The following is a 13,265-nucleotide window of genomic DNA, read 5'->3' on the forward strand; positions in this document are numbered from 1 at the left end:
TAGTATTACTTTTCATTTCTTTGGAAAGTATATTTAGGTAGCCCCACCTCTAAATTATATTCTTGTTAAAAATACTATGCTTGAAGGAGATTACTGGTGGAGATGTCTATGCCATGGGCATGGTTTCTAACACCTTCAATTTTATTTCTTTTACCACTTTTGCCATAGTTGTCAATATCACAAAAGTTTTTGTTGAGTTTTTCTCTAATGATAAATAATGTATCACTTGTTTTTCAAAACACTCACAATACAACCAATAATCTGGATCTACTTACATGATTCTTAGATGAATGTTCTTCAAGAATTTCACAAGATTTTCTTTGCACTTTTGCTAATGTACAAAAATGAATTTTTTTATTCTTTCTTTCTTCAATTTGTGTGTAACAAAAAAACATATCATTTTAAATTACATAATATAATATTATCTTATTACACATTTAATTCCACATCAACAGAGTTAGTTTACCAGAGAGGAGTAACGTGAAATATATATATATATATATATATATATATATATATATATATATATAATATCATATCTATATGGAAAAAAAAATTACTAGTCAAAGTTAAAACAAAAATAAGAGTTAAGAGATCAACTCACTAATTTAGCCTTAAAAATATCTTATGAAAGTTACAAGCTTTATATAAATTCTTTCACATGAGCCCATTATACTTGTTGATAATATATATATATATATATATATATATATATATATATATATATATATATATATATATATATTGCATTTCATTTCTCATAAGATTAATAAATAGTATTGTATGAATAATTTCATTTATGATCAAAGAGATTGATGTTCTTGTTATTAACTAAAGGTAAGATAAAAACCTTGATAAGGTCTATTTTAAATAAAATTTTCAATAAATATTTATAAGAAAGGAAAATTTAAACGAATTAAGAAAATAAAAAAAATTATTTTTTTATACATATAAAAATCAACTTATGTATATTTTGATTTATAAAAAATTGAGTAAATTCACATATTAATCTCTTAAATAGTAAATGTTGTGTATATTAGTTACACTTAGGTCACTCATGTTAACTAATAATTAAAAAATATTAAATTTAATTATTAAATAACACGTAAATACTAAGACGATGTCTTCAGTAACTAATCTAATTAATTTTATATCATTCTAATTACTCTCATTTTTATTATTTTAACTTTTTTATTCTGTTTTTTAAATAATAACATTTGTGCGTATTAGTTACAGTTAAATTATTCATGTTAACTAACAACTAAAAAAATATTAACTTTTATTATTAAATAACACGTAAATATTAAGATGATATCAATTTAAATAAAGTCAAGAACTAATCTAATCAATTTTGTATCATTCTAATTGCTCTCATCTATATTATTTTAACTTGTTTTATTTTAAAAAAATAATTATTAAAATATTATATTTAAAAAAAATTTCTAGAACATTTTTTGTCACATCACCACTAGTTTTTCACCTTGTATGTGTAAAATTTTTTTTCAATTTTTAAAATGCTTTTGCATGATGAAACTTAACCTTAAAAAAAGGAATTTTGTACATTAAGAAGACAAAACTTAGATATCATAATATGTGCAAAATTGTAGATAATTTTGTTCCTACATTATGTAAACTTGTTTGTATTTTTAAGTGCAAGTCCAATCTATTGCGTATGTAAACTCCAATCCTTGATCAAACTTACGCTTTCCAGCTGTGAACTAGACATTTCTTTTCTTCCTTTATGCGTTGCATATCCAAATGAGGAATCGGACATTTCCTTCCATTATTTCTCATTCCATTTCCTTTGTCAATCTATACTATAAATTCTTAAAACCCATTTTCACCTTCAAAATAACATTGTTTGGGGATAGAGATTAGGAGTAGAGTTGAAATTTTCTTTTGAATGCAGTTTCTCACACTTATGCAAAACCTACGCCGAACATCAGAAATATTTCCATTCACACCCACTCTTCAATTCTTTTTTTTTTAAATGAATTTCATTTGTTATATGGACAAAATTGTTTACATTCTGACACATGTCATGATATTTTTTTCCTCTAACTTACAAAATTCTTTAAAAAACAAAGTTTCATCTCTCTAACGTGCTAAGTTCTTTAAAATTTTAAAAAATTAATTAAATTTCATTTGCGTAAGGTGCTAAAATTAAAAAAAAAAAAAAAAAGGTTTCACAGTGCAAGGTGTAAAACACTTAGTGATGTAACAAAAAATGTCCCAAACAAAAATTTGTTTGAAAATAATATCATTTTAATAATTTTCAAAAATAAAAAAGCCCCATTATTCTGTCTCAAATTATGTCGTTCTTAATTGCCCACCCCATCACTTCTTACTCCCTCTCCTACACTAACATCTTCCACCAAAACCTCCACCACCTGTCCCCCCCTCTCCTTATTTCTATTTTTCTCTCGTTTTAAACCATTGTTGCAACTCTTTCTTCTCTTTTTCAATGGCAATTTATGGATTGAAGTTGTTCAAAGAAGAAGGAGATCCATCGTAGTTTATGATTGATTTATGTACTTATATTTGTGATGAGTGTGGGTGAATACGTGTCTTTTAATTCGTAGTGGAGAGTTTGAAAAGGATGATGAGAATAATACCTTTGACTCTACTAGCTCTTAGCAATTACAAATTGAGAAGGATACTAAGAACAATGTTTTTAACTTGCAATTTGCTAGTTTTTAACAAAACTAGCCTCCAATGAGAGAGAGAGGAGAAGAGATGTGATTTTATTCATTTTACTGGATTTGAAATATTTATTCACCATAAAAGCCATGTATGATGAAACCTATATGCTTTTCTAAATACATCATTTTTTATAATGATATATTCTTTTTCATTAAATCTATCCTACAAAGGGAGAATTTTTTATGTGGCCAAATGTTACATTCTATTTTATTGCGTTCCTAATTTTTTATTTTATTCAGTTATTATTTTAAATTCAATGCGTAATATCAGTAGGAAGAGGAAGTCCCTAGTTGATTAGCAAAAGGCAGGACATTAGCACTCAAAAGAATAGGGACCTCCATGGACGGCGAATCTAAAGAGTAAGACCGTGTTTTATTTGCCTTACGAATAATTGAATAAACTGGACCTGTGGGACCTGCGACCAGGAACTGATACACTTCCAGAGCTATGTCTTCCAACCGAACCAACAGAAGCAAACTCAGAAGCTCTCAAGGTTCCATGTCAGAGAGAGATAAACAAACTCAACATATCAGAGAAAGGCGTGAATAATATGAAGAGCTCAAGAAAAGCCAAACGAACGCGCGATTCGATGCATCTGTTTGATTTTACTCATGTCACCGCAGAACCAAACACGCCATAAAAGATACAAGAGGAAAACGAAACCTCTGCAGCAACTGCACATAATTCGTATAACATACCAGACACAGAAACAAGCAGATACAAGATAGAAGGAACCTAAAAGGGTTGTCACTTAGCATGAAAAGTTCAAAGTATCAAAACAAATTTTAAATGAAAACAGAGTAATAAACATAAGTGTGGTTGAAATTGTGTCAATAATGCAAGACTCCAACCCTAGATGAAGATTTAACCTTCTTCTTGGATTGCTTCTTCTGCTTCTCCAAAGCGTCAAAATCGGTTCTCTCTTTCCACTTACTCTTACAAAGCTTAATTGGACGGTTCCCAACGTACTTTCCATTCATCTCTTTAAGCGCAACTGCCAGATCCGAGGGATCCGCAAAGCTCACGAATCCGTACCCTTTCGTTTTCCCCGAACGCTTGTCCCTCACTACCCTCGCCATGTTGAACGAAGGAAAACGCGAGAACGCTTTCGACAAAACGTCGTCGTTTACCTCGTTCCCTAGATCCCCGCAGAAGAGTCGGTGGTCGTTCTCCGGCCACTCCGCCAGCGACGGATCCTCCCACGACTGCCCAGCTGCACGCCGCGGAACGGCTTTCTTCTTCGCCTCCGCCTTGTGCTCGATGTCGCTGTTGGCGATCGCCGCCTTCACGTTCTCGAGGGCTTCCGGCGTGATCGTCTGCGCGTCCCTCTGGAATAGCTGCTGCGCCTGCGGGAACGGGTACGCGCTGCCGTTGGGGAGTGGCGCTGCCGCGTAGGGAGGAGGGTAGTGTGTGGGCGGTTGCTGGAGATGGAAGGGCGTGGGGAAGTAAGAGGCGTCGGAGGAGTAGGTGAACTGCGAGGAGGAGGAGGAAGAGGAGGCGGGGTTCGCCATGAATCCCTAAATTGAATCGAATTAGGGTTTCGGAAATTGGGGATTGGGAAGCTATGCCAAGGGTTTCTGATTCTTCAACGGAGGGGATTCGATTCCTTTATTGCTAGCCTCAGGGTTTTCGCTTCGTCAGAATAAACAAAACAACTTACAAATTTGAAGGGTCCGCAGCAGGGTAGGATAGGAACATCTTCGAGCGGGTCGATTGAAGTGCGATTCTCACATGAACAATTATTATTTTATATTAAAAATTCGCCTTTTTTATTCTATCCTTTTGAATACATAATATGGTCCCTAATATAGGCGTACTTAATATTCGGATGGGTTTATCTTTATCCTTCCCACGCCTAATTTCCTTTTTAATTATAACCCAAGTCTTGATAGTATTAAGATAACATGTAATCAAAATATTTTTCAAAATCATAAAATTAAATTACTTTGTATAAATAACCCACGGGTGTAGAAAAAACTCGCATAGGTGTATTGATAATTGGCATCAAAGTCTCGAAAAAGTTCTAAAATTGTAATTTTAATGTAACAAGAAAATAAAAAATAAGATAACATATTAAAAATAAAAAAAATTTGTATTTGACTTGTGAATAATGTATGTATCATATTATTAACATTAGTTGTAATTATATTTATTTATAAAAATATAATAATCTAAATAGTGAGTGACTCTTAGTCAATTTTTTTTTAATTTGCATGAAATCGAGTCTAAATAAGTTGAGTTAAAAATGACTCAAATTTATTTAAGTTTTTATTTTAATGCTTAAATCCTTATTTTTTGAGTATTTTTGAGTTGACATATTGAATATACCTATTTTGTTAGTTCTATGTTAAGATGACGAAAATATCATATAAAACTAATAGTATTTTAGAATCTTTATATTGTTCTTATTTTCATAAATTATAGTTCAAATGAGAAGATTAAATTTTTCTCTAATATTTAACTCTTAATTAAAAATAGTTAAGCTAATATAAAGATAGTCTAAATCTACTTTACTGTATCTTTCAATATGATATCCATTATATGTAATATTATTTAGTAGATTTCTTTGGCATGAATTCTTCCAAAGTTAATGTTAATTGAAAGATTTTTTTTCAAAGAGATGTGTGAGGAATGCTAGCAAAATGTTATTTAACACATTTTTAAACATATTTTTAGTTATTAGTTTAATTTATTAAAAACTATAAAAATATGAGAAATAAATATTAAGTTAGGAGTAAAAAAAGTAAAATTTATATATATATTTTAATAATTTATAACAAATAGCTAAGAGTGTGTGATAATAAGTAGCCTTTTTCTTATGTAGATTGTATCATTATATGCTAAAGATATATCATTCCCTATTATAAAAGTTATTTTGAAGTATCTAGTAAAATAAATATTTTATAATGTTAGAGAATTGACCATAGCTAAGAAATATGAAAAGTATTTTGTTAGGATGTGACTCTCTAAACAATTTGGGGGCTAGGGTTACCTACCAAGAGAACTAAAAGAGAATAGGGATTCTACCAAAATAATAACTTCAAACTTTTCTCTTTTCTTTTCATCATAAAAACTATACATATATAGCCTTAAAATCAGGCCTACAAGACGAGCTTTCAACTAAATGAAATAACATATTTAAACAAAAATATCTAAATTGACAAAAGACTAACATTTAATAACTAACATAAATAACGTTGTGGCTTTTTTTTATGCGTTTGGGCCTCGTAACATTACCCTCTAGTCCAACATTGACCTTGCCCTCACGGTCCAACTGCAAAGGAGATCGAGTTCAGAGAGGCGCCCCAGCAGTCAGGGTTAATTGGTTGGAAGGTGTGGGGGGAATTAAAAGAGGGGCAGTAATAGGAAATTGCTGCTTAATAGAGCATACATTTTGTTGAACTGTGCACGTGGTAGAGGGCTCGGGATCACGGGCAGGAATCAATGGAACATATTGTGCTCTTATCAAGTTGTGGCTATCTAACGGATGAAGATCCATCGGGGTTTGAATTGGCAGAGATAAAGTTGAGTGGGAATCAGCTGGCACAGGGCTACTGCTAAAGGATGTAGATGCCCTAAGGAATCAATGGGTAGGATTGTATCCGTTACCACCTTGTGAGAATTCAACAAATCCGTCGAAGGAGAAAAATCTCCCTTGGAAGTGGCATGTACTTGAGGCATAATAGAAGAAAGAGAAGTACTTCTAGAGGAAAGCTCAGAAACATGAGTTTGAGCATCAAAAACGTCGTTCTGGCAAAAAATATTTGTTTCTCTTTTCTCATGAACATCATTTGGATTTCTGTCCGAAGAAACACACTTTCTCTTTGGAACGTCGCCAATCTCCGTTAAGCTTGGGTCATTTAAAGCTGGGGAAGGAGATTCAGTGATGTCGTTTTGCAGATCGGAGGGTAAAGGAGTGAAATGAGAAGTGGGATTTGCACCATGAAAAGGCCGTAGTAGTGAAACATGTACCACATGATGCATACGAGAGTCTGGTGGGAGCTGGAGTTCATAAGCGACAGCTCCGATGCGGCGAAGCACGAGAAAAGGGCCAAAATATCGTTTGCTCAACTTGTGGGACACACGCCCAACGACAGATTGTTGGCGATATTGATGGAGCTTGAGCAACACCAGATCCCCAGGTTTGTATACATAGTCCCTACGAGATTTATTAGCTTGATCTTGCATCCTTTGTTTGGTTCTCTTAAGGTTGGCCTTCAATTGTTACAAGAGCAGATTGCGTTGACTGAGAGTGGTGTCAAGAGGCTCAAGCGAGGTCGAACTAGGGACGTAGTCTGGGAAGGACGGAGGAGGTCGACCATATAAAGCTTGGAAGGGAGACATGCCAATGGAGGAATGAAAAGCTGTGTTATGCCAAAACTCGGCTAGATGTAAAAACTTGTACCAGCTTCTTGAATTTTCACCTACAAAACAGCAAAGGTAAACTTCTAAGCTACGATTGACTACTTCGGTTTGGCCGTCTGTCTTTAGATGATAAGCTATGTTATATTTCAGTGTGGTATTTTGGAGTCGGAATAGTTCCTTCTAGAATGAACAGAGAAAGATAGGGTCACGGTCTGAGACAATAGATTTGGGAATGTCGTGCAGGCGACAGACCTCCATTAAGGATCGAGCTGCTAAGTCAGGTGCCGTAAATTTGCGCGGGAGTGCCAAAAAATGCACATACTTGGTCAAGCGATCACAAATGACCCAGATGGCAGAATGACCAAAGGAGGATGGTAGATGAGTCACAAAATCCATGGTAAGATCTTCCCAAACTCGCTTAGGGGTAGGTAAAGGGTGTAACAACCTTGCCTTCTTTTGTGTAGTGTATTTGTTGTGCTGACAGGTGGAACAATTTTTAACGAACATCTTTGTTTCTGTATACATGCTTGGCCAATAAAAGGAAGCTGGCAAGCGAGCTAGGGTGGGGCGGAAACCAGAATGACCAGCTATTGGGGTGGCGTGAAACTCAAAGAGGAGCTCCTGCCGCAGATTTGGTAAATCAAGTACATATAACCGCCTTTGATAGTAAAGGAGACCATGAGCAAAAGAAAAAATAGAGCTTGATCCATCTGTGAGCAACTACTTAACTAAACCTTTGTCTTCCTCTGTTTGCTGATAATAATGTTGGAGTTGCTGCACAAGAATGGGTATCGGGGAGGAAATGGAGTACAACAAGGAGGTAGAGTCAATCTGGCAGCGGGATAAGGCATCCGCAACACGATTAGAGCGACCAGGTTGGTAGTGTATCTCAAAACTGAACCCTTGGAGCTTTGTTGCCCATTTCTGTTGTTTGGGTGTTTGAAAAGCTTGCTTCATCAAGTGCTTTAGGCTTTGTTGATATGTGAGGATATGGAAATGACGACCAATGAGATACTGATGCCATTTCTTGACTGCCTCTATGATAGTGTACATTCATGGATGTAGACAGAAGAAGCATGAAGTTGAGGGCCCATTTTCTTGCTAAAGAAGGCGATTGAGTGGCCCTCTTGAGATAGCACAGCACCCACTGCAGTAGCGGAGGCATTAGTTTCAACAAAGAACGGTTTGAAGAAATTAGGTAGAGCAAGGACATGCAGAGTAATCATCTTTTCTTTTAGTTTTGTAAAAGCCACAGAGGCTTCTTTTGTCCATGTAAATTCGGATGACTGTAATAAATCAGTAAGTGGAGTGGCGAGTGTGGCATAGTCGCGGACAAATCGCCGGTAGAAACCTGTGAGGCCTAAAAAACTGCAGAGTTGCGTGAGGGATTTGGGCGAAGACCTGTTACTGATTGCTTGAACTTTATTAGGATCAGGGGCAACACCCTGGGTGGAGATAACATGACCTAGGTAGCTAATAGATGAAGTAGCAAAAATACACTTATAATTTAGCAACAAATTGATTAAAACAAAGGAGGTCTAAAACTGTGCGTAAATGATCCAAGTGCTCAGGAAAGGTAGTGCTAAAAATAATATATCATAAAAAAAAATGAGGACAAACTGCCTTAGGTAGGGTCGCAGCATGTCATTCATGGATGACTGAAATGTAGATGGTGCATTAGTTAAGTCAAATGGCATAACTAAGAATTCGAAGTGACCATTGAAAGTGCGGAAAGCAGTCTTGTGAGTGTCTTTAGGTATAACTCTGATTTGGTGGTATCTAGATCGGAGATCAATTTTAGAAAAAATGGTGGCAAAACCCAATTCATCTAATAATTCATCTATGGTAGGGATTGGGAAACGGTCTTTGATAGTAACTGTGGGCTCAGTAATCCACACAAAATCTTCAAGTCTCGTCTTTCTTTTTTACTAACAAAATAGGGGAGGAGAATGGACTGCAACTAGGTATGATGATCCCTTCTTGCAATCTCTCATGGATGATGCTTGCCATGGCTTCTTTTTGGAAGTGTGGATATCAGTAAGGCCGGACATTTATGGGCGGTGTGTTTGGGAGTAGGGGAATATGGTGATCATGTGGTCTAGGAGGAAGAAGACCCTTTGGGGGGTAAAAACAGAAGGGTAAGATAAGAGAAGGTTTTGGAGGTCCAAAGGAAGGTTGGGTAAGGGTGAAGAAGCATCAAATAAGGGATTAAGGTTAAGGGTGGAATATGGGGTGGAATCTGGTAGAGTAACAGTGAGGAGATATAGGGAAGCTATAGAGTCGGTATGGAGGAGTTGACAAAATTAGTGGTAGGGGGTTGGAGAGGGAAGGGGCTCATTCATGCCAGCGAGGGTAATGGGCTGATTGAGATGGAAAAATGAGATACTAGGGATAGCAAAATCAGCAATGAGGGGGCCTAACGATCTCAATCAATCAATGCCTAGAATCACATCAACAATAGAAGGGAATGGCAAACAGATGGTCCTGAAGGAAGAGAGGGACATTTTCACATTTTCTTTGAAAAAAAATACGGTCACCATTGCCCACCATAACGAAAAAAAGGGGAGTAGGTGCAGTAGGCAGCGCTAGATGTGTAGCTAGCCTTGGTTGAAGGATATTGTGAGAGCTACCAGAATCGATAAGAATCAATACTGGAAGTCCATGAATGTACCCACGAAAACGCAAGGTTTATGGGGAAGGTAGCTCAATGAGAACTTGTGGAGAGAGTTGAAAGTGGACACAATCAGAGTTAAGCGATAAATCAGAATCCACTTGGTCATCTGGTTGGGTTGCTGAGCTGTTTCCTCATCCATCATAAGTAACAAAAATTGCCTTTGGGTGCAACGATGACCGGGTATGAATTTTTTGTCACAGTTAAAGCAAAGGCCTTGTGCTCGTCTTTCTTGCATTTGGGCTGGTGTGAGACGTTTAATAGGGAGAGGGGCATGGGAATGTGGGGTGGGTAAGGGGGAAGTGGAAGAAAGGCATTGGGTTTGGGGGGATGGTCAGAGAAACAGTTAAATTTGGGCTGAATCTTTAATTTTAGCTTCTATCAGTTTAGCAAGGCCAATGGCGTGAGTGATGGAGTGGGGTTGTAAGACTGCAATTTCACGACGGATTTCTAGAGTTAAACCGGAAACAAAGCAATTTAGGATCATCTCCGGGGTGAGTCCATAGACACAATTGCAAAGGCGTTCAAAAACCACTTGGTACTCCACAACAGAACCTGATTGCCGTATTTTAAACAGTTCTGCCTGATGGTTCTCATAAGCAGAAGGACCAAAACGAACTTCTAGAGCTTTAGTAAAAGAAAACCAGTCATGAACTTGATGGTTATAGTACATCCATTGAAACCAGCTTAAAGCATCCCCTTGCATGTAAAAAGCAATTAAAGGTAAACGTTGTTCTAAAAGGATTTGGTAAAACTGAAAAAATTGGTCGGCTTGAAACAACCAACCTAGGGGATCTGTGCCGACAAAATTATTGAGTTGTAACTTGGGTAGTTTATAAATGTGTTGGTTCGGTGGGGTGGGGTGCATGTGATAGGGTGGGTGTAATGGAAGGGGGTGGGCAATGGGTGTTGGCATAGGAAGGGACTGGGAAACGAATGGCAATTGAGGAGGGAAGACAGGTGGGGTATGAGTTGGGGTGGAGGGAGGTGGCATAAAGAAAGGGATAGAGGGGATGGTGAAGGAAACCGAAGGGTTTGAAAGTGGGATGAGATGGGAGGTCGAATGAATGATGGATGGGGAATTTACCTCTGAAGGGGATGGCGTATGAGGTAGACGATTGAGGAGGTTGGTCATGATGGAGGTGAGGGATTTATGTCTTGCATCCATGGTACTTTGATGGTTGTCTAACCTGGTAGCTAATTGCTGTAATTGTTCAGTAATGGCAGCAACAGTGGGAATGGGAGGAGGAGAGCTAGTAGAGGAGGTGGGATGGGTTGTGTTCATGACGAAAGCACCAGATTATTAGGATGACTCTCTAAACAATTTGAGGGCTAGGGTTACTTACCAAGAGAACTAAAAGAGACTAGGGATTTTACCAAAATAATAACTTCAAACTTTTCTCTTGTCTTTTCATCATAAAAACTATACATAAATAGTCTCAGAACCAGGCCTACGAGATGGGCTTCCAACTAAATGAAATAACAGATTTTAAAAAGAATATCTAAATTGACAAAAGACTAACATTTAATAACTGACATAAATAACGTTGTGGCTTTTTTTCTTATGCGTTTGGGTTTTGTAACATATTTCTAGCTAAACAAAAATTACATATAGCAATGTAATTAAATATCATAAAAATATTTCAATGATAAACATTTTCATCCCCAATTGAGTGCTAAAAATTGTAACTAGAAATTAAAAAAATAAATAAAAACTCATCATTATTAAAAAAACTTAATGGATTCAGAAAAGTTTACCACAATATTTCTCTCTCTTTTTTTTATTTTTAAAATGTATTGTAAAAGTCAACTAGATAATGGAGAGTAAGGCATTCTTTTTGTCGCACAAGCAAATATTGTAATTGTTTTTTATTTTATTTTATCATGTTTATACTTATTCGGTAGATTTTTTTGGTATCTTTGCTTTCAATAATTGAATATGGATTCAATAATTTTTCTTTCTGCAATTTTTTTTTACCATTATGGCCACTACGGCCTTGTTCATGTTCTTGGAAAGATACCAAATTCACTTTAAGAAATGATGTTAAGCCAGTTGTATGAGATATTTTTAATCAAATTCTCATAGTTTTGTTCAACAAATTAGCTTAGAATCTTTGGTGAATCTACATTCTTTGTTGTTGCAAGAGCACATTCAAGGAATGAAAAATTGAGTATGTCTTTTTTAACAAATCCTTTTTAGCCAATTTGTCACTATATAATTTCATTTAAAAGCTAATCTTAAACAATGTTAAATTATATTCACTTAACAGTCTTAAAATCTTACAGTTGCAAATTCAACCAACTAATTACATCTATCTTGATGGATGATCATTGAATGGTATATGTTTTGCATCATCATCTAATTTTCAAGGATATTACACAATTTTGTCAAACTTCCAAACTAGATTGATATTGAGGTCATTAATATCCATGTCAACTTGTTGTGATTGAAAATATAACATATTTTACTTTGATCACCTACCTCCCATAATTTATTTGTCAATAACCGTGGATTGTGAAAGCTCCATATTGCTCATACTTTTGCTACACCTTAGTTACATATGCCATCAATAGTCGAGGTTATGCAAGGCAAATCTTTTAATAGATTACTTTTCACCTTCACTAGTTATGCTAAAAATATGTTTACACTATTTTATAATATGGTGTCAGCTGAAGGAAAAGGTTGCACAACTGAAAAATGGTTACACTAAATATATTAATGGCAAGCAATAAGTGAAATGCTATAAAGGAAAAAAAAAGTTGTAAAGAAAGTTATTAAAGGCCGATATGTAAAGGCTTCATTTACCCCTTAGTGGGACTATTTGCAATGTTTCTTACCCCTTATTCTGCACTTACATGTTTGTAAGATCATGGATAACAACTATAGTAATGGTAATTGTTACATCAACTAAGTTATATAAAAAACCAGAGACACTATTTAATACAAAAGTATACTTATCAAAATGGAAAAAATGATTATTTGCTTAATTCCATATGCATGATCAATCAAGACAAAGGTAGGATAAAAGTTTGTTTCAAATATTTTATTTACATGTCATATTCTTGTGAATTCATTATTGGTATTTTTACATTTTTATCTTTTTTTTTTCATTAAAAAAATGTTGATCAACTAATGCACTTAAAGACTCCACAACTAACCATACCAACCATGTTCTTGCATTAAAAGTTGAGGATTTTCATCTTATCTTGACTTTGCAGAAGTTGTTTAGATTTATCCTTTTGCCTATTTGATAATGATACAATTTCTCTATTCAATTCTGATCCTAGTTTTTGAAAGATACAAATCAATTAAGCAATCGTTCCCTTGTCAATGCTTCATGTTTCTAGAAACTTGTTGCAACAATTAAATATGGTAATTCTATATCTCAATCATAGTTTGTCCCATTTGAAAAAATATATATACATATTCTTCTTATCACCTAACAGATTCAATTCTCTTGATCTAACTAATATTCTAATCATTTATAGATAACTAATAAAATAAGTTATATAACTTTTTTAAGTT

At 35.1% G+C, this 13,265-nt stretch overlaps 1 protein-coding gene across 1 annotated transcript; it reads right to left on the minus strand.

Annotated features, from left to right (window-relative positions):
• Nucleotides 1-3,171: 3,171 nt before the first annotated feature.
• On the minus strand, nt 3,172-4,475 carry LOC113850106 (RNA-binding protein 42-like). Its single transcript, XM_027480474.1, has one exon. It carries the CDS (start codon nt 4,212-4,214, stop codon nt 3,534-3,536), a length of 681 nt encoding a protein of 226 aa, XP_027336275.1. The 5' UTR covers nt 4,215-4,475; the 3' UTR covers nt 3,172-3,533.
• Nucleotides 4,476-13,265: the final 8,790 nt, after the last annotated feature.

This window comes from Abrus precatorius, unplaced genomic scaffold (genome assembly GCF_003935025.1).
Source record: "Abrus precatorius isolate BTA unplaced genomic scaffold, Abrus_2018 Scaffold9, whole genome shotgun sequence".
NCBI lineage: Eukaryota > Viridiplantae > Streptophyta > Magnoliopsida > Fabales > Fabaceae > Abrus > Abrus precatorius.

What these genes read in the sequence shown, in the direction of transcription:
- LOC113850106 (XM_027480474.1), bottom strand. Translation starts at nt 4,214, where the DNA reads ATGGCGAACCCCGCCTCCTCTTCCTCCTCCTCCTCGCAGTTCACCTAC.